Source organism: Camponotus floridanus, unplaced genomic scaffold (assembly GCF_003227725.1).
Source record: "Camponotus floridanus strain SB8 unplaced genomic scaffold, Cflo_v7.5 scaffold5, whole genome shotgun sequence".
Classification (NCBI taxonomy): Eukaryota; Metazoa; Arthropoda; class Insecta; order Hymenoptera; family Formicidae; genus Camponotus; species Camponotus floridanus.
Genome location: NW_020229658.1, coordinates 1,309,258 through 1,332,642, shown reverse-complemented (window position 1 = coordinate 1,332,642; position 23,385 = coordinate 1,309,258). Strand labels below are relative to the sequence as shown.

The window sequence follows — 23,385 nt, the reverse complement described above, 5'->3', positions numbered from 1 at the left end:
CTATGAGCGTATATGTATATATATATACATGCAGTATGATATATAAATGTGATTATGAAAATAACTTTTCATGTAGCACAGAACATTGCAGCATTGCCGCAATGTTGCTGCTATGTTGTGTACTGTAAATCAAAAACATAACTGCATTTACATCTTTAATCACAAACTTAAGGAATTAATCATGCTTTGCACGTACGTTCTTATGGTACTTGGCACTACATACTATGGCAAAACTTTATCCTAAAACTTTAGCATTAGAAAAGAGATGCAAACATATATAATAATAAATATGTACGTGTAATATATAGTAGTTTCTTAAATATATTTGATAACATTTTTAATAATAATTTTGTAATACATAAAAAATATAAAAATAGAATTATCTTATATAATATATTTACATTATAAATGTGACGTAACCCATTTTAATAATCAATCATTGAAAACATTGTGAATTTTGCAAACATGTAGATTTAAATTTTATAATATCAAGTTAAAAATAACAATGTTTACGCGTCATGGTTTTCGATTAACGTAATTTGCGAGTGTATCTAGTTTTCTAACAAAAAGTCTCACTACAATCGTGTTTAAAAAATTAATATCAAAAGTGCATATTTTTACGGAAGCTTTTTTTTGGTATAGTTTTTTTGGTATAGTAGATTGTATGATAGATTTCGATTGCGCTTCCGCAAAAACATTTCGCGAATAAAAAGTTGGTGGAAAAATATTAACTTAGCACAATAAACATTTTATTTACTTTCTGTTCGATCATGTCAACACATACGCGTTCGTTCAAAGGAAAAGTTTCATCCCGACATTGTCGATCATGTTATTTTTTCCGAAACTTGTTGTTTTCAACAGGTTACTTGTTATCAATAGTTTTCATCGTTAAAATAGCGCGATAAAGTTACTTGTTATAGTTAATTAACCAAACAAAATATTTGGTAACATTAATTAATCAGATAAAAATCGTTTAATAAATTTTTTTTCAAATATTTTAACAAAGTTTTAAACACACAACATACTATTATCATTCATTATAATCAGTAAATGTTCTATTTTTCGATAATGCTTGAAATTGCTGTAAAATTGAATTTTAATTGCTACGCGTTACACAAGCAATTGCATTAAAATCCAAAAATGTTTGAATAATAAATAAGTTGCTAAGCATGCAGCTGCGAAACAAAAGATTAATGTAAATTATATAAATGTAATTAAGTGAGAAGCAAAATAATACACGCTAAAAAGTAACACGAATAATATAATCATATAATTTACATTGCTAAAATACAATATAATTTGACAGATCTGTAACGTGTTTAAAATTATGCTGCTATATTCAATGTTGAAAAAGGGATCTATTTATGCAGAAGATGCGAAGAATATTATTTACGATGCAAAAATATATAGACAGCAAAATAAAACTTTAAGTGCATCATATAACCATCGCAAGAAAACGTACGTATATAGCATGTGTATTGATTAGTCATCGAGGTAAAGAATGTGAAAACCATAAATGTGAGTGTACACGCGCGATTCTTTTATTATAAATACGCACACAAATACATATTCGTTCTCTTAATATATTTATATTTCATTTCATTTCGCGAAATTACACAGGACCAAGTAAATTATTCTGAGCAAAACAAATATATTGTAAAATTAATTTTCGCAATTCAAAATTGTTTGTTGGACAATTAAAAATTCACGTAATGTAAACGTGATATAATAGAACTATATCATTAATTTTTGTTCTCTTTCTCTCACATACGCAAATTATATTTTTATCTCGGTATAATAAGCGAAAAAGGAGGACATGCGTCACTCATGTCATCGACGTCACCTTCGTCTCAACGTTACGAGTCTCTTGAGTAGCAAAAATCGTTCGATCGTGAATTATTGTGCGGCGCTGAGAAATTGTTTGCAGTCATCAGAATGACATGCGTGACGCCAAACATGGTCATGACACGTATTCAAAAATAGAAATAAATATTTCTATATAAAATTTATTATGGCACAAGAAAATTTCTATGATCTGACAATCTCAGCTTTGTTTCTTTATATTTCGCAAACTTGTGCATTAAAATTATATCGTACAATGACATTGGCGGTGTACAGGAGGCGCGAAAGCAAAACACCGTCTCGACGATTTTTTTATTAATGGTTGGTCGTCGATGTAAAAATAAAATACCCACGAACATCCACAAAGGGGAAAAAGTTATTCTCAAAAACTAAAAGTGATGCATGCGGAAAAATCGACAGATCATTTGACGGAAAATCATTTGTGTTCTCGCCTTTTTTTTCGTTTACATCAATACATATCGATCGACCAATAATTGATGCGTCGGACGAAAAAGTTCGCAAAAAGTTTTTACTAATACTTAAAATAAATGATAATAAAATAAATCGAAGAATATAAATAGAATCACATAGAATTATATTTTCATAAAAAAATATAGAGAAAATATTCGTTAGAAATATATAAATTAAAGTGACCATTTTTTTCAATATCAGTAGTCGTACATCGTTGATTTCACCACACTAACAAATTGACACTCGCTTGTAAAAAAGCACAAACGTCGTATATTTCAGGAATATATTTATATGGGATTGTGTAATTTTTTTACATGTCAGCGTGTTTGTATTGACTTCGAGATGATTTACCGCGAATGGATCACAAACAATTTAAATCTCGCGTTGTGCAATTCTTTTTAATCCTTTTTCAACTTCCGTCAAATCGATCACAGTGAAAAAAAAGGGGTCAGTCGCTAGTTCGTTGGTGAGATATTATCGCGCGTGTACACGGATCGTTTAACTTTCCAAACTTTCTAATTTTTATGAGCATCGAGTGTATGTCCATGAAGCCGTGTAACAAATTTGTAAAACTGGATGGTTGCTATGTGCAAATTAAATCACACGAGAGATGTATCGATCTTTGTTATACAAGTTCACAGAATAGGACAATCTGATTTATAGCCGACAATGTATGTAATTATAGTACACATCGTCAAAGACACACACATACAAGCTCTAATTTTATATGATGCGCTATACAAGGCCATGACCCATTTATTCCGCCTCGCATGGCGCGCGACTAGAAATTATTGAACGCAAAGCAAACGGAGAATAGTTACACGCGCTGTCATAAACTGAGTCCCCGAGAGATTAAAGCCGATTACCCCGCGAGAGAGATGCATACGCGTTATCGGGCGCAGCCTCAGGTGTTGCAGCTACTTCAAGTTAAGTCGGTCTTGTCACGCAAATGCGCTCTACGTGTGTCATCGGTAATTGCGTGGATTTAACGTCGGTAAATGCACAACGTTGAATATCAATCTCTTTGCAAATGCGATTGCCACGTCGGTCAAAGCAACATTAAAGCTTACTTTGCGCTTGCCCTCTTGATTAACGGAATTAAATGTTATGTAATTTTGCTCATACAAACAAACACAGCTCTATCTGTCACTTCAATGTATCAGACTGGTGTTTTTTCAATTTTTCTGACATTAAAAACAAAAATTGTTAGTAAAAATTCTAGGCTAAAAAAAGTTGGAATTATTAAAAAAAATGGTTAAAATTTAAATTATTAAAAATAAACGAAAATATTCCGCATAACAGCAGCCACTTATAAAGAATAGACTTTCAAATTTAATTGGTACATTTGGAGCCGTAAGAAATTCGCGATCGATCTGATCGCGTTCGAGAGGTATTTCTTTCCGCTCTATATTAAAATCACGATTTCAAAGCTTCGTAGTTGCTTCAAAACACGAGCGAAAAGAATCGTCGATGAAACGATCCGGTTATAGAAGAGCACTCGGCAAACGTTTACGAATTATTTGAGTCTACGCGTACAAGGGCCGCCACAAGAGTGAGAGTTAACGGTCGAAAGCTGTTAAACCTCTACTACCCCCCTTACTTTGATTTCCTTTCTTTTTCTCACTCTTATCCGGCGCCTTTCTCATTATCCGCGAGTAATCGTATCCACCACGGTGCAATTGCACATGCTATACTCCGAGACCCCGACCGCAATTTCGCCAAGTAGCTGTCTCCCCAGAAATGTACGAATCGTGTATAAATGTGTGCGCTAACAATTATGTTGAATGATTAAAGATTCAACAAATAAGCTTTTTTTTTTAAATCTGTTTCTAGATAGGAAAAAGAATATTAAAATTTTCATATGTGTTTGACAAAATTTTAATTAATAAAAATTATTTTTCTCTCTCCTGTAAAATTAAATCGTAGATATAATACATTTCGTCTGTTACAAATATGACAAGTCCTTTTGCACTAATCTAATCTAAGATTACTACTGAAATTTGTTCTTTCCTTTACATTGAGATAATTGAAAAATTCTGTTTACACAAATATAGCGGACGAAGCGAAAACAGTCCGGAAGAAGTTTTCCGGTCGAAACTTGCCGCCGATATTCGTCTTCACTTAAGTCAATTTCTGAGACTCATCCCTTTTCTCTCTTTCTATGTCGCAGTGGCTCGGTTTGGGCATCATGGCAGTGGGCGTCTGGGCATGGACCGAAAAGGACACCTTCAACAACCTGTCTCGCCTCACGAACGTCGCACTCGATCCAGCATTTATCCTTATTCTAGTCGGTGAGTACTTTTCTCTCCTTCCATTTCGTCTTTTTCTCTGTTTCTCTCATTCACTCATTACGACTCGTATGAAGAGTTATAGTGACTTGGAGCTAAACTTTATGAAGAGGTAAATCCTAACTATATATATATATATATATATACAACGTGCAACTTCGTTAGAGACTGAGATTGCCAAAGATTTTAATTCCTTTCGTACGCGGAATAATTTCCGCTTATTCCTCATTTATCAGTATTATCCAATGTCACTTTTAGAGAAAATACTGTAACTTTTTATTAAAATAACGCTAGAATAATGTGAAGATATTAAATTGAAACTGCCAAAACGCGAACGCATAAATTCATTTTTTTAAATATCTTCAAGTATATAAATCCTAAGAGTTTCTCCGATTTAAACCTTTCAGAAAGATATTTATAACGTCTAACATATTTTTATTTAAAAATATAGAAAAAGATTTTTAAAAAATATTATCGTAAATTTTCGTAAGGAGGGCGAGAAAGAATTGTAATAAAACGGAAGAACTTTAATAAAAAATTGCACGGTGTAAAGAAACGTGGCAACTTTCTTCAGATTCTTAAATATATAACTCCTAATTATTCTTAAAATAATATAAACATTTCAGAAAGATATGTTCAATAATCACTATTTAGAGAAATAAAAAAAAATTAGAAAAATATTATCGTAGATCTTCGCGACGAGAGCAAGTCGTAATAAAGGAGGGAAACGACTTCAATAATGCGCCGTCTGATCATGGCGAGAATCGCAGTTTCGGCTCCCGGACATTTGGTGCATTCCCGGAGCGGAGACAGCAATCGCAATTTTTCCTCAGAACTGCCTGCGAAGTGGCTATCGCTTCCGTCGACGAAAACATTTCGCACGACTGCGCCGCCGCTATTCTCGTCGTAACTTAATTTCTGTATTAGCGCCGCTTGGACGCTCACTGACCTTATAAAACTGCCCGAAAACGACATTCGTTCTAATTCGTCCGCGAAATTCGCACGGAAATCGCGTAATGCGCGGCCAACAATAGCACGGATTTGTAATTTGGATAACGCCGAGAGACTGTACGTATATATATATCCGAGAAACGAAGCACGATGCGGACCGGAAATTAAGATGTCTGAATAGTCGTGAATTTTCCGGATAGTTTAAATCTTTCAAGAGAAGAGCTTTTTCTTTCGCGCATTGCAGAGAAAACTCACACTTTTTTATTCCTCTCCTCTTAGACTCGATGTATCTATCATTAAAATTCACGAAATTCACGAGGTCACGAAAATAAAAATTGTGAGACAAATATCATCTTTTTTTAAAAAAGAAAGATTTAAGATCGGAATAATACCGAGTAGAAACAAACTATATACTATACTATTTCTATTTCTTATAATTATTCGACCAAGACTTATCGATGCAAAATAAAATCTTTACGATACTTTAAAGTATGGTCTCCGAAGCAAAAATATTTGATTATTCACACGCTCTGCAATTCACTCTTCAGAGTACAACTTCTTTATAATAGAGATCGGAAAACTCTTATCCCGTTAGTCTGATTTATACAGCACTTCTCTTTAATGTACTGGAAGATTAATAGTGGAGGATTGATATAGTAAAAAACGATGGAAAATCTATTTTGTCCACACATTTTAGGTTCAAAATATAGTAGAAAAGCGAGAACAGATGGTTGAAATTTTACACAATTTACAATCGTTTTGAAACAATTACAGCTTTTTTCCTCTAGAAACGAGAATATATTTATAACGAGAATAATTTTATTTATCAGGTAAACATTTATCCAAGCATTCTACGAAAAGCGTGTTTACAACATAATAAATCTGTTTCAATTAACATGGCAAGTGTATCAAGCGGAAAAAAGAGATAGAAAAAAATGATTGGTGGTTTTCTTCGGGGATGAATCGCTCTCTCGTAAAACGTAGAGTAAATTAGGCGGAATGACAGGATGAAAAATAATGTCGGGGCCGTATAACGGTAATGTATAAATGATACTTGCGGCCTCGGTGCCGAATGCGGTCCTATGAATCAGAGTCCCAAAGGTAACGACACAATTTCTTCGCCGCGAAGGCGGAAGATAAGCTATGTGCACGCGACATTACCGGTCGTTAAAGGGTGCGTTTTGCCAACGCGCAAAGGGAAGAGCACGTCGCTTTTTGTCGGTGGTCACGATCGTGACGACCTATTTTCACAATACTGAATCGACTGCATGATGTTCGTCGCCATTAGCATGTATAAAGATTGGTGCAAAGCGGATAGATTTCTCGTAAAAACTCGAACTGATTTTTCTCGGCAAAACTGGTGCAACACTAATGATTATTTCAATATTGAAGCGATGTTTGAATCTTTTCGAGCATGAAATTTCAATCTTTGCTAAACGAGAAAAGCTCGATTTGAAAAAAAATCAGAAATGTCACCCAGAGAGAAATCTGCGAGGATTTTGAAGGGAACATTAATTAAAATGTACAGCGCATACGAAGGGTTAAAGGCGTGTAGAAAGTGCCGCCATCCTTGATACATCTTCATTAACCATCGTAGGCGCTTTCTCTCTGTTTCTGCCACGTGAATATAATATTCCGTCAACTAAAGCAGATGCCTTGCTGACAAATAGGCATAGATTGCGCGCCCCATTCCATTCCTATCCTCTTTCTCTCTCCTTCTCCGTCTGTCTCTTTAACACGATGTCAAAGTTTTAATTGGATACGAGCTGGCAGCGAGCATTGGACATAAAATTAGGACGAGGTTTGCGTCCGATTTATTTCGTCGGTCCTCTGGGTTGCATCGAGGTTGCAAACGTCACGTTTCTAACAAAGAGACAATGAGAAAGAGAGAGAGAGAGAGAGAGAAACAGATGCGTTCCCAGAGAGCTTCACATGCACCGTCGCAAAACGCGATGCTGTAAGTCGGATTACCACTGGGTATACACGTGGATTCTGGGAGATTCCGTCCTCCGGAAAGCCGTTCGCACTCGCGGAGCGGTCAGCCGCTCGCGGTTTCACCGAGCCGTAATGGCGAGAATGCTTCCGGGAATGTTCCCGGCGACCGAATCCAAACTAGTCTGAGACGACCGAGCCGAGGTACGACGTTCTCTGCGGGATGTCGTGCGGCCCAAATCGAATTTGCACGTGTGATCCGGTACGTCGAAAGAACAACGGACCGTACGCGGGAGACCGCTCGGGTACGAAAAGAGGGACCGATTTGCGGGAGCTCATCTATTTGTTTGCCTCGAGACTGTGGAAACAATCTCCTCGGAGTTCGAAGGGGATGGCGAAAAGAGACGGAGCATGTTCGCTCGGTCGTTGTTCTTAATCGAATCCGATAGTAATAGTAATTATTCCTCAATTTACTTGAATGGTATTAAAGATTCGCGCTCAATTTTTAAACGTAAATAATATTATATTAAAAATATATATATTATTAAAAATATATATTAAAAAATATATTATTAAAAATATATATTAAAAATATATATATTATATTAAAAATAAAAAGAGGGAGAAAGAGATATATCTGATACGTTTTTTTTTAAATATTTGTCGTTTTTTATCTACACATGCTGTTTTTTATTCCGTCAAAATAAATGCATCGATTAATTTTGTTATTCATTCCGCTACTGTAATACAAATTAAATATCATTAGTTTAATATTTGTAATTTAAAGCAGTGAATATGCGCAGTTTGCGTGAATATTTAATTCGTAGAGTTAAAATAAGCAGCGAACTAGCTCGTTGTGTTTGACTTTCAGTCATTAAGAGTTTGTTCAGCGCAGTAGTATTTGATATTACGAATATTCGTTATAGCTGATCAAATATCAGCAGACAGTCTTTTAATCTCAATCTTTAATATAACTGTATAATTGTATATATAAAATTTAATGCGCTAAAAATCGATATTAACGATATCAACTTCAAGAGACATTTTCAAAACAACATCTTTTCATTATTCATCTTATTATTATATCTATACTTAGGAAAGCGACGCGCTTGTTAATTATTTCGTACTTGCGTAGCGTGCTCCATCGACCTGTGCCCGGCTTTCGATTATCCTATGCTCCAATTACTTCCATTTACTTTGACAAGTAACTCTACCTCTTCTGGCTTGCGCTTAATTTAGTGTAACGGTTGCCAAATAACAACAATTTAGACTTTAGATACGCTACACCAAAAGTTTTAAACGCATTTAAAAACAGCATATATTTTTATCTAAACCGTTAATAAAATGAAATTGTGATACCATATTGCAAATATTATAAATTGTTTAAGGTAACGTTCCTTTTTTGTCACATTCGATACAATTATTCTCAAATTAAAAATTATATTTCAAAAGTTTCTGATAATGTAAATATACATTTCTCAAAATTAATCCGTACTTCGAAGTTCATAAATCCTGATACGTTGGATACGGCGAGAAACATCCGTTCGAAAATCCGACTAAAGTTATTAGCATTGCTGCCCGCTAAAACCATGTGACGTTTCGAATAAATCGCAATTCATGCAAAGAGAAACACTGAATCCCGGATTACGTTTATTTTCCGTACTTAAATAAATGCGATCCCGTGTGCACGATTAAATGCGACATTTTGATTTTCGCCTGCGTATGTCCCAATTCTGATCGGATATTATTTCAAATATTCGTATCGCAAAATTACAATAAATATGAAATAATTACAGAAGGATATCCAACTAAAGTTGAACCATAAAAACCGATTTTAAATTGCTTATAAAATCCATCGAGAAAAAAGAGAAAAAGATCTCTCTCTCTCTCTCTCTGGATATTTTTTAGTTAGTAAAAATCTAAAATCGAAACGAATATCGTTGGTCCACATTCCCCGTTATATTCGCGTGTCGCGAGCCGAGATCAAACGGATGTGTCTCTCTTTCATGCAATTTTATTAGCATATGACATAAAGCAACGTCGCGATATTGCAGAGACGGCAAAGCCGCCCTTTCGGCTACTATTGGCTCACACCTACTAACGTCTCTTTTATAAAACATTGAGTATGTACCACATATTAATGCGAATGCGAGCTGAGATGTAACGTAAGTTAAACGACATTTTTTCAGCGTGATTACAAAAAATCGCATTAATAATTAACAATGAAATTCATGTGAATTAAAATAAATTCCATGCTTTCAAGTATACTCGAGATAGAGTATCGTGTATAATAGCCAGTAACCTATACAAAAATTGTTCAACTGCATTTTCAAGTAGATACACGTTCCTACGTGTTCTCGGTCTTCGTTTTTCTTCGTTGACTTTTTCGTTCGGGCGCAAAGCGTTCCGTCGTTGCCATTTTCTTCTAGTTCGCAGCAAGGCTTAACAAAAGTTTCGAAAGTAACTCCGGACTAATTATTCAGTTATTTGAAAGCTTCGTTTTACGCTACCGCACCCACTTTACCATCGGATTAAAAGTTACCTCCATTTCCGGAATACATCCTAAAATCTTATAACTTTCGATGATAGATAAAATTCATTAAGTCCGACAGCATGCCCACCGAGTTTGGCTTATAATCGTTTTCTCGATGCAGCTATTAATTTTTAATACACCGGAGCCACTTTCATCAACGTTATATACGATAAAATTTGCTTTAAATTGTTTTAAACATTTGAGCCATATAACTTCTGTTCACGTAAAACTATCATCTGATTAGTAAGGAATATTTATGAAGTACCGAATCAATTTTGGGAAAATGTACAATATTTTTGAAAAGATTCATCGGGACAAATTCAACAGTTTATCATTGTATGACCCGAGACGAGGTCAAAGACCAAAAATCGGGGAGACCCAACTTTGGGCAAAATTCAAATTTTAATTGTTTGTGCGCGGATAAGTTGATTTAAAATCGAAATACGATGATGTATTTGAAATTTACTCATGATGCTAAATCGGATGATATTAAATACTTAAATTATCTGCGCATCAATCAAATTTTGAATTTTATCTAAAATTAAGTTTCCCGATTTTTGATCTTTTGTCCTGATCTCGGACAGTAATGATATATATGTGGAACTTGTCTCGCGCGACAAGTACTTTAAAAATATACACACTTCCCTAAAGCCGACCCGACACTTCGTGAATGTGTCTTGTAAGATTCATCAGCAAAAGTTTACAAAAAATATTTTTGTCTCAACTACTATTTTCTTTAATATTGAATATTAATATTGAATATATATTAAATATATAGAAATAAATAAAATTATATATCGAATATATAGAAATAAATGAAATTCAATTTTTAAATTTATACTTGCGAGTTTATTTCTATGCAAACTCCAATACTGTTTATTACGTTTTTACGCGGGTTTGATCTTTTTAATACCACTTAAAAATTAATATTTGTATTTTCGTTGCAGCGATATTAAATTTAAAATTTAAAAACCTGCGTTCAAATACGCGCAGATTAATCGTGATAGCATGAATTTCGAGTATTTGTCCTCTGGCCAACTTTTCGTTAGCATATACACGAAATTGATTCAGCGCTCATTACGCTCGTCCGCGAGTAGCAGATAATTTCATAAATATTCCGCATTACCATCGCACGCGCAACGCAGTACCGCTGATGACGCACTATCACGAAATTCAACTGAATCTCGCAGAGGAATTTTAATATAATTACTTGTGTAACTCTACGAACGTTCGCAAATCCACGTGTAGCGTATACGCAACGTACGCTACGTAAATCAAAGTTGATGAAATTCCAGAACTCTACGAATATTTCTCGATTTCGCCGATCAATAAACATTATCACTCTCACGAATCAAGACTGTAAGGAAATGTAAAGCTTAAGTAAATACGAGGATAAAATAAAAGAAACTCCCTCGATTTTGTATTTTATCATCGCTTATTTGTATAATTTTGTCTGATTTTTGGGGAATTTTCATGATTTTCTATACACTTTGCATCCACACATCAATATATAAATATACCTGTGAAATCTCACGCGCAGGAATGTCGATGCGAGAATGAATTCACCGATGGGACTCACGCTCATAATTCACGATTATACGATACATTGATGAATGCGTTCGTGTGTTCCTCGCGTTACATATTTCGCGCGCTATGTGACGAAGTACCCGATATTATTTATTCTGTTGCAGGTACAGTGACATTTATCATCGGTTTCACGGGATGCGTCGGCGCGTTAAGGGAGAACACATGCCTCCTAGCTGCGGTAAGCTCTCTATGGGATTCAATAAAGATCTCGCTGAATTACTTTAATTGTTCAATATCTTTTGAAACTTTTCAAGTTTGATTTCGCGCTTCCGGTTCATTACGTGATATCTATGGTCTATCGCTGCCTTGCCCGTTCCCCGCGCGATCAAACAAAAGTCCTTTGAAAAATGTAACGTTTCAAAGTATTTAAAATTTCAAAGAACTCGGCTTTCTTTGAAGATTAGAGTTGCTGGAAAGATAACGATCGGTCCAATGGCGGTTGAAAAGGATGATCTTGACGAATAGGAAACGACACTATAATAGCCATTAATTAATTTCTTTTCAGGGATCTTACGAGAATTTTCATTCAGAGTTAATTTCGTATTACTGTTGTAGTACGCGATATTTCTGGCTCTATTACTGCTGATGGAAATGGGTGCTGGTGTCCTAGGATTTATCTTTAAAGATTGGGTAAATATTTCATAGCGTATTGTTTAATTTAGTTTAAATTTTAAAAAAATTACTCATTTATTTTCAGAATTGATAATAATAATAATAATAATAATAATAGCAAATATCTAGTAAATATTAAAGTAATATATCATAGACAATATTATTTTACAGCTATAATTTGGTATCATTTTTTTATGTTGCATGCGCAGGAATTTAATTATTCGCTCGAATAAAATTGCACGGGATGTACAGTTTTGCTAAAATTCAAAAGATTTCTACGGAATTAAACATTTGCAAAACAAGTGTACTTGTTCCTCGAAACAATTTTGTCGCATTTATTCGTAATTATTTCTACATGCAGTGTTTATTAATTAAATAATTATAGGGAAAGCATGGCTAAATTGTCAAAGCAAATAAGTCCAATGCATTGTGCAAAATATTCGTCGGTGCATATTTTACAATCTTATTCGCCGAGAAAACATGCACGCGCGCTCGCAAGCAAGACGAACACGTAGAACAGACTCTAGACCATGCGCCGACGAAGTTTGCGTATAATTATGCAGCAAGTTCTCAGGTTACTAATTAATTCCATTAACCGTATCCTTTAAACATGACGAGAATTTTCTTCAGCCGGTGGAAAATTTGAACAACCGACAAACGGCGCGCTATCGTATCACGCGCAGCTCGCGTTTTAATGCGCGTCGTTTTGCTTTACGACCGGCGAGAGAAGTTAAGTTTCGTCCTTGAGTATTTGCACCTGCAACGCCTATAACAACCGTCGATTGTCGAGAAGAGGGAATATCCGAGCCAGAAATTACCGATTGTAAAACTTCGCAGAGAAATTGTGAAACTTTTTACACGAGATTCCATCTCTTCGAAATTTCTCTTCTCTCCCTTTTATTTTTAACGAAGAGACTGTTGGAGAGGAAGCTCTTATTAAATGTAAATAGTTTAAAATAGATCTCCCACTTTAAAATAGATCTAAAAATTATATAAATAATATAATGGACGCATTAATTAGACTGATATTTTATTTGCCACGCAGATAAAGTCACAAGCTACGGGAGGCTTCCAAGCATTTATCATCCACTATCGTGAAGATCCTGATCAGCAGAATCTCATCGACTGGATTCAAGAAGACTGGGCAAGTTGATTAAAATTATTCAATTACATTGGCGTATACCGCACGTGCATTTCCTCTTCCGTAGATTCAATAATATAATTTCGACACACGCGTTTCCCTTATATACGATTCCCCGCGAAATAACCAAACTCGAGAAACCTAACCGACTCGGTCTCAATAAACGTACGTATGTGTCTAAAGTGACCAAGGGAATGGGGTTCGCGCGCATTCCTAAGCAGCAGGGGAAATTGTGCGGTTAGACGGTTACCGATATGCAAGTTTGCGCCAACTTTATCGAGTCTGCGCCGCATGAAAATCTGGCCGCGAGATCAGCTTCGGCGACCGCCCAAATAGCGCGTAATATAATAGCAGAATTCGACAATCGATATCTGGTCATCCAATTGTGGTTTATGAGATTTCAATAGAACCGCTCAGGTACACTGCCGCAATTTCGGTAATCCTATCAGTAGAAGCTAGTCGACGGTAAACCGCACACGCCGCTCTCGCGCGTCGCGCCGCACACATTACCAGATCTGGCGAAAATTTCATCCGTTCCGCCAGACTTTAGCGGACACAGGACGCGACGGTGTGATTTACGTTCGGCCAAGTATCCAGTGGAACCGCGAAAATTAATTCAACCGATAGATCCGTGGCGTTCTCAATGCGAAACGCAGTTTAGCTAAAATGTGAACCTCGCGGAAGGGAGACGGGGATGAATGACTTTGGTCGCGGAATCTGCCATAATAAGCTTATGGGCGTTTATATACTTATATATATATATATATATATATATATATATATATATATATATTCGTTGCATCCATCGATCGATCGATCGAGTCGCATACACGCACAAATTATTCCGCGCATCCCGGGTACATACGGAAACATTTGCGAATTGATTCGGTTAATGTCGGAACACGCGAGCGGCAGGCCTCAGAGACCGCTGATGAGTCCACAAACATCGAATTACTACCACAATTCTCCATCATCGGCCCAATTATTCCAGCAGACATATTCTTATGCCATCGATGATTGATAGAGGAAGTCGCATTTTAACCAATTGAATAAAATAAAAGTGACCAGAAAAGAATATTGTATCGCGGATATTTCTGCCAAATTAATGAGCAATTATCAGAAAAATGTTTATAATGATTTTATCATAGCTTCTCATAGAAATTCTGTAGAATCAGCCACGTTTAACGTAAAATGTCTAAGTACGTGCATAAAGAACAGCGATATTTCGAAAGATCTCATTTAGTTTGTTTAAATATGACAGTCGCGTTTCCGGCGCAATATCGAAGAACTCGTTAATCGATGGTCGGCCGACCAATTGTGGTTCGCGAGATTTCAATAGGGACGCCCGGTATGCCGACGCGCAATTTCGACAATCCTATCAACCTCGGGGAAACCGAGATACCGCCGAGTTGCCGTATACTGTATTGTCTGGCTTCGTCGGGATCCATTCGGTACCATTTATAGACGGTTAATGAAATGCTTAGTACTTCGACTTCGTGCGGTAGCGAGGCGAGGAGCATATTTACTATCACCATCCCACTTATCAATTGACTCACTCGGTCGGTTTGACCAACACGATCGATGTACAGGACGTATCAAGAGAGATGTATATGTATGTTGATAAAAATTTTATTTTAGAAGTCGACTTTTCCGTAAGGAATATCTCATTTCCGTCTGATTTCGTCGAGCATCGTATCAAGGAGTCTAAATTAATTTCATTATCGTTCAACGATGCGAGCATTAAATGAATTATGGTCCGATCTATTACTATTCGTGCATCTATATTGTTGTGCCTGTGCGTGAATATTTTTTTACATGATTTAAGCGCAAGTTTTAGCCGGGAAAAAATCGATACGGGAATTGAGATCCGTTGTTGACGTCTCTTGATATCGTCTGTACAGCGTGTCGAGCGCATAATAATTAAATCCAGCTAGAATCGGAAACTCGTATCCCCTATCTCAATACTCGGCGCATTCGCATCTCGTATGAATATTCCGCGCGCCCGTGTTTCGTATTATGAATATTTGATTGGAACGAATTGAAACGTTGCCGCATGAATGATTGAAATAAAACGATGCTAAAAACAAATCAGCTAAATTACGCAGTTGGTCGGAATCCGCTTGATATTACTTTTCCGTCCTCCACGCAAAGTTTTTTCCTTCTTCCTTTCTCTCGGTGTATCGGCTTTGTGTGATGGCCACTTCTTACGAAGCCTATAATCGAATCGTATAAAGCACGTGTGAAAAAAATATAACAAACGATACATTCTCGCATATAACCGCGTGTCATTATTAATACTGAAATTAACAAATATTCTCAGTATCGATTATCTATTTTTAACATTGATATAGAATCTCTTTCGTGCTGGATAATTCACTCTGATTAACGTGAAATGTCTTTACTCGCGTAATTGCAGTACCAAAAAATATGAATATTCCCGTGATTAATTAATTATATGATAAACTCACAAGATATACATATAGCGAACATTGGTTGATTAATTAATGCATCGTATAATGGTAATATTAATTGACGATACAGCGAATTACTCCTATCTCATAATTATCCCAAATGGATTAATACTTGCAAGATCACTGAATGAATTGTCCCTTAAAAGTAATCATTAATACGAAATACGTCATTTTCAAGGGCATATTTGTATGCAAAATTAACATTGGCTCTAAAAGATTTTTTATTAGATGAGCTTTAAAAAGGTATACATATATTATAAAAAAATATTTAAAATTATATGAACGAGTATGAAATATGAAATTATACGATAAATAATAACATTCATTATTTAATAATTGCATTATTTATTGCATAATTTTACGCTTATATTATTCACATAATTTTGTAATATTTTTTTACAATGTGCATGTATGTACATCTGCTATTCTTTAATCTGACGTTTGATGTAATCAGCGGGAAAAAAATGCTAAATTGACGATTATCACATACGAGAAGGAATAAGAAGCCTTAGAGTCTCGTAGAGAAGACAGATATTGAAGTTTAATGAAAGTCTCGAAATTTGGACCAACCGACCAAATCCGACTTACGTCGCATCCTCTCAGCCTTTTTCTCATTCCTTTAATACTCTGCTGCTTGCGATGGGATTCCTTTTTTCTCTCGCACTCTTATTACTTCGCCGCTGGACGATACGCGCCAGTTCGTTTCTTCTCTTTTTCTTATCCCCCCCGCGCGCGACTGGATCTCTATATAAATCGCGTATTTAATATCATACCGCTCCTCAATTCCCAGCGCAATCGGAATTATTTATGACAGCGTTTGAAATTCATATTTTCATCCGTGGTATTCATCGCAAATTCGATCACGATTGATCATATCGGCACTTCATATCGGCACTACGCGAACTCCGCCAATAATGCAAAATATCCCCTTGATGCGCTTTGAGCACGATTCTCTAACTTTGCTCTCATGTAGATAACATTCTCGTCTGTATGAACGTTTTAAAGCGGCGAATTTTCCACCCGACTATTACGTATAGAAACGAGTTCCATTCTAGCGCTCTATACATAATGGATCAACGAGAAAAAAAATATTAGAGTTCAATATAAAGTTGTAAAAGTCTATATTAAAAAAATCCAGACACGTATCAATATTGTTTTAAAATTATTAAAAAAAATGTATTATTGTGCACAAAATTATAAAATTTATCTTTTATCTTTTCCAGTTGCAATGTTGCGGTATTGAGGGCCCAAAGGATTGGGACCGCAACAATTATTTCAATTGTTCGTCGAGCGACATCGGCTCGAGGGAAGCGTGCGGCGTGCCTTTTAGCTGTTGCAAGCGAAAACCTAATGTAACTTTTTATACATTGATTAGAATATGCAATTTTCTGCCGTCTTGAAAAATATTTTCTCATCAAGTACTAATCGCACTGTTGAAAGTCAAGCAATCCTTCTTATTTGTTTCAGGAAATTATTAAAAATAAACAATGCGGCTACGACGTTAGAAAGCCTAGTTATGTAAGTACAATATCTTACTTTTATCGTTTTAATACCAATTAAATATTTTTAATTAAAAACCCTTGTTTTTCCCATCTTATTGTAAAAGTAATGACTAACGTAATCGAGTAACAGAAAATTCCAGACGTAAAAAAAACTAACGTCTATAAATATTATTCAATTATAGCGCAAATAATAGCTATTTTTTTATTACCTTTGTTCAATTTTTCTCGTATTTTTTATATTCTTTTAAGTTCATCTTTCATTGTAAGAGATCTTATATCATCTAAACAGAACTCTTTTAATTTCGTTAACAATCATAAAACTTCATACTTATATTACATCTAGTATTCTAAGCGACATCTTACGTATTCCGACTGTTAGTTCTGCTTTGTTTCCGATTCGAAACTTGCGTTATTTCGCGAAAGATACGGTAAACCAGGGAAGGAAAACGTGCCTCGAAGGGGCACCGAATAATTTGTCTTTGGAATTGCGTTCTATCGCGCGAGTCCAGATTTGAGATAAGGAAGGGTGGTTCGCAAGGGTAGTTAGTTCTGCATAGGCCGCGCGCGCAGGATTACACAATGTCTACACAAGCGCAGCTAAAAAACGACTCGGGTCAAGAAACCGTGGAACTTAATTAGAGAGAAAATGCTCGAATCCAAGGGACGAGAGAAAGTGTGGAAGAGAAATAAGAACTTCTGTGCCGTCTTCTATTTTAAGAGCAGATATATCATCCCCGATGTAATGGCTCTTGAAACTCGCCCTCGCTAATTACGCTTTCATCGAGAAACCCCCATCGCTTAATTATATTTTTTGCCGGACGATCGTTAATGCGCCGCGATGCGTTACGAGTCGATAAAAAGCGAATAAATAAATAATGAAAAAGAGCTTTTTCCGGCGCATTAGCAAAGTATCGGCTATTCACTTTGAACATATGTGTGCAAATTAATAGAAATTAAATCCGAAACGGATATCATCGTTTGACTAATTTTACAAATAAAAAATTAAGTCCGAAATAAACTGCTACGGGTGAATTTTGTAAAAATTTATTACGCGGAAGAGAACTAATGTTACGTGTGCACCATCACGAATATACCCATACCCCCTTTCGCTCGTTACAGCACACTTGCACTAGACCACTTCACGCAACAGCGAGCATCACGAACACCTTATTACATTTCTCTTACTTTCCCCCTGTGGTTTAAACCGCTAAATTATGCTCGCGCGTCAGTCGATAAACCCTCTTAAGTTTCCTCTTTCCCTTAAGGGCGTGCGCTTTGTAGATTCGTGGTAACATAAAAAATACATATATCTGCGCGCGGGAATCGCGATTAGAACCTAACGGGCGAGTCATTTATTTTTTTCTATTCACTCCCTTCTCGGGAGCGAGACGACGTTTATTCTCGGTTTACAACAACGACTTAATTTCGAGCGTCTCTGTCTGAGCTGTTAGATAAAGATCCTGTGTCTGCCGACTTTTAAAATCATTTCTATTTGCCCCCTTGGGCCAATGCAGACGGGAGAGAGGAGTATATTCGAGCGGGGTTGTCTAAGAGCGGGCGAGGAGTGGCTAGAATTGAACCTCGTACCCGTCGCTGGTGCTGTGGTCTGCACCATGATTTTGCAGGTACTCTTTCCCTGAAAACTGCCGTCCACCAAGATGGGAAGTCTGAACTTTCTCTGCTCGTCGATCGACTAACTGAGCTACTAAACTGCGCATCGATCGATCGCTCGATGAAATCGAATTCATCGAAATACCTTTTCTGCTTGGAATGTAATCCAAAAATCTAAATACAAATATAATGCGTTTGCTGTATAATACTTTAATATAGAATATATTAAAAGGAATTTTTCAAAATAAAATAAGCACGTTTAGAAAAATGATGCTTTCAATTCCGCGATACATTTGCCGGATATAGTTATCTATGAAAACCTCTCGAGTGATATTTCTATTTCCATGAATGAAAGTTTCTATTTTATTCGGGCGCGAAATTGCGCCACGGCGTAGAAATAAAGTATCTCTCGCAAGAAGCGACGCGGATTTTCAGACAAACCGCGTATATAAGTTTCGCGGAGAGAGAAATACCGTCCGACAATAAAGCGCTCGCGGAGATTGATAGTCGCGATCGTCGTCACGGAAAGGAAAGTACCAACTATCGTTCGTTGCACTCGGCGGTGACATCTGCGAGGGCGCGTATTTCCGCCATCGAATCTTCGATCGTGCGTTGCCTTACATACCTTTCTAAAAGCGTATGAATATGTCAGGCCGCGCGCTTACACAGTTTGCCGCCGATCGATCCGCTTTTATGCCACGGTGCAAAGACCGAAAGAAGTAAACTTTGGCGGGAGATCGACCGAGAGCGCGCGCGCGAAGCAAAGCGGTTTACTGTTGAAACTTTAATTCCATTAAGCGATATTTTGCGCGCGGCAAGTCTCGACTATGATGCCAATTAGCTCTAAATATGCGCGCCGAGTTTGAGAAAGTTGCAATTTCCCAACTTCTCGATTCCTTCAATAGAGATGCCACTATTTGCCAACGTGGTCGCATGTATGTTAAATGTAGACGTGATGAAACTTTGCGCATAGAACGTTCCACAGTCACCAGAGTGTCCTTTCATTACTGTGTAGTTTTGCATCTTGATATTTTTTATGAAAATATATCAATTTCAAACCGACTGACGGAAAGGGCTTTCGTGAATTAGTCACGATTTTGGAACATTCTGTGTAAAATTGATTGACGTTTCCGTTTTCTTTCTGCTTATATCGACTATTCTATGACACATGTTCGCCTTTTCAAATTTAGAAATGTCACCATTAATATGTACATTTAAATATATCTTGTCATTATATGGGTCAAATTGCAAGTAAGTACACTCATTCACGACGTGTATATCGCATTTTTATCGATGCGTTTTACGTCTATACACGATGGCTGTGCGAAAGAATCGATACGGTAAGTACAACACGTATATATCCGCTTTTAAACAAAAACGTCACGTGTACAAACACATAGTATAGTGCAATATCGAAGCGAAACCAACACAAAAGATTTTGTGTCCCACATAACAGGTCTATAGAAAACGTAGCTCGTATTACGATTGATTTATTTGCAAAACACGGTGTACGCCAGAGAGATGTACGTCTTTGGAATGAAATTTTATACATATGTGTATATATGTGTATACATGTACTAGATTTGATTTGCAATAATTGAATAGTCGATCGAAATATTTGCGACAGAAATTTATAATAGATGATGTTCAAACACGATATTAGATCAAATATATGTAATACACATTCTGATATATTGTATATATCCTTTGTCTAAACAAATATTATAATTGGGGTAGTTTCTTTATGAATTTTGTGGAATTATTGTTCATATTTCAGAAATATTGCATAATTTAAAAAAATGCAAAACGCTTCGTTCATATTTTTCTTTTTTGGAAACGCCGCTTTTCGCATAATTAGGCACATTATATTCTCTTTAATGAAGATAGGAGCGTAAGTCATAAGCGCGCATATACCATACAACTATTCTATAAAAGCGCTTATACGAACCTGGCACGCGATGCAATAATACGAGTTTTTGTCTGTCTCATAATCAGTACGGTAAATTACTGCCAACTCGCTGCATAATCTTGACGGCCAGAACTATTATGCTACCCTTCCTCCGATGGGCGTAATAAAGTCCGAAAAACTAGTTTGCACGTCATAAATGAACCTCTCTTTTCCTTTCTCTGTCTCTCTTCTTCCTTCTCTTAGCGCAACTATTAATTCCATGATAATTATTCAAATTTCAATTTCGCGGCCGACGAGTTTTATTATTATTATTTCGATGATGTTCGCATGCAATTATGTCGCAACAAGATTGCATATTGACATATCGGCCGATAAACTGGTGCGCATTAATATTACATTAATTGACACGTTTAATCGAAAATTATCGAGAAATTCATAATTAAATTTGTTATTAAAATACGATTAACTTAACCGTCAGTCAATATGTAGCTCCGAAATTAACGAATGATTCAATGGGGCGATAAATTGATTTAGTAAAAAAAAAATCGCAACTGACCGACTGACGGCAGTCGATGTAAATTCTGTTCATTGAAATGGGGATTTTATAGATTATAGATTGGTGGATCGAAGATTTTCAGGACAGACAAACGTCCGACTTATGTTGATTCGAGGGAAATTATCAAGGCACATCGCGAGACCGTAAAGTCGCTCGCGTGCAATTATATAACGTCAGAATTACGTACGCGCGGAGCCGGTCGGCGCAGAATCATATTACGCTAAAATCACGAGATTATACTACTACGCTAGAGCCCGGGATTATGCTGCGCTATAATCGCGCGCTTATCTATGCTAGCGCACGTGATTGTACCGTGCTAGAATTGCGATGTTATCTATGCTAATACGGCAGATTATAGTACGCTAAAATAGGGAGGCTGCCATTGCCCTCGTGCCTGTCCAAAAAAAAAACACGAGAGCGCTTAAAGAAGGTCTTCGTCAAGGGGTGAGAAATGTAGCGCACAACGAACGGTGGAAACGAATAAAAACGAGTGGGCACGAGTCTCTCTCCAGAGGTCTTTTTCATCGTCAAATTAATCTTCCTTGCCACTCGCAAAAATTTTCTCGTCGTTCGCTTACCTTACGCCTTGTCGGAGAGTCTCAATTAACTTTGCGCTTAACCAAAGTCACGTTGCGTACACATCAGACCTTCGTCACCTATTTTTCATCCCAATCTCTGTCGTTACCCTCATCGCGCGCATCATCGGCTGCTTTGACGCGTACGAGTCGAAATAAATTAGCAGTTTCCGCTCAAAGTTGTTCGAAACGACGAAGAGGGCAGGGCGGAGACTCGAGTAATTAGGGCATCTAACGCCCCGCTAATGAGGAAGTCGCACAATATCGTCGCGTATCACGGCATCAGCGAAAACGAGAAGGGGAGACGACGATGTTGGAAAAGTTAGGTCGCGAAGAGGGATAAGGTGTAAATGAAGTAGCAGCTTGAAAGCCTCGCGTAGTTACTCGCCGGTTCCTTGAGAGTAAACGCGAGGCACGACGTAACAGAGTAGGTTTGTTACTTAGACCCCTTTTCCCGCCCCCCATTTCCGCCTTTCGCGCGCCACCGTGCCCGTATATATTTTCTTGAGCACGTACGTGTCCTCTCCTCTCGTTCCCACCCCTCGGAATCTTCCTTCCGTTCTTCTCTTCCTCTCCTCCTTCCCCAGGAACCATTTTATCTTGGCTCGATCTAGCCCCTCCAACGCAACCCCCCGTCCACCAAACCTCAATAAATTAGGTTGCTACCTTTATATGACTGGAAATTGAAGTTATCGGCCGGAAACTCGCTAGGAGATTTAAGCGGAATTTATTGTTCGATATCCATGGCCGAGAGAGTCGCTTTTTTAAGCGCGTCACTCACGTAATGCACGAACCATTCTTCGTAAAGCTCGCTTCGCGAGATTCTTCTCCCGATGATATAGTTCTCGCGACGGAATCGTGGAAAACGGAGAGGAAATGCCTGCCGGACCAAGTACCTTATTGAGTTTTCACTTAACGGAGTGGAGACCGGGATCGAGCGGCGGGATGTAAAAGCGAGGACGGTCTGACCTTTTCAACGTTTCTCGCAGATCCTCGCTCGAGCGACCGAGAGTTAACGACGCCGCAGATTTTATCCTCTCTCGGACTCGTAAGCGGCTTTCGCATCCGCGTAATTCGTCGTAATTTTTCATAATAATTCATCAATGTTATTATTGCAATTCATTTATAGCAAATAAATCTTCTATCATGAGAGAAAGGAGAGAGACACGATTGATACAGTAATTCAAAACATTAAACATAGAATATATCTTAAAAGAAAAAACATTTACCCGGATCGCCTATGTCAAATCTAATGCAAATTATTACGGCAATTTGCATAAATGACGAAACATACATCGCAACGGTACGACAAACGGTTGCGACACGCGCGCATTAAAATAACAACCGATTGACGCGATCGACGCTAAAAACGCTGGAGTTACATAAAGAACGGCCAAGTTATCC

At 37.0% G+C, this 23,385-nt stretch overlaps 2 protein-coding genes across 4 annotated transcripts in view; one reads left to right on the top strand and one right to left on the bottom strand.

Moving 5' to 3' along the window:
- The window catches only part of LOC105258031 (28S ribosomal protein S24, mitochondrial), a 139,665-nt gene that overhangs the window by 78,212 nt on the left and 38,068 nt on the right, over positions 1-23,385 (bottom strand). The gene's annotated exons all lie outside the window — the stretch shown is intronic.
- LOC105258015 (tetraspanin-5) overlaps positions 1-23,385 on the top strand; it is a 99,159-nt gene that overhangs the window by 73,536 nt on the left and 2,238 nt on the right. For 2 of the 3 annotated variants that reach the window (XM_011269072.3, XM_011269053.3), the window contains exons 2-8: positions 4,484-4,604; positions 11,709-11,782; positions 12,160-12,234; positions 13,262-13,360; positions 17,052-17,180; positions 17,296-17,346; positions 18,845-18,955. In XM_011269072.3, coding sequence (XP_011267374.1) covers positions 4,484-4,604; positions 11,709-11,782; positions 12,160-12,234; positions 13,262-13,360; positions 17,052-17,180; positions 17,296-17,346; positions 18,845-18,955 — 660 coding nt within the window. The remainder of the gene's footprint in view (positions 1-4,483; positions 4,605-11,708; positions 11,783-12,159; positions 12,235-13,261; positions 13,361-17,051; positions 17,181-17,295; positions 17,347-18,844; positions 18,956-23,385) is intronic. The other variant, XM_011269062.3, reaches the window with a different exon arrangement.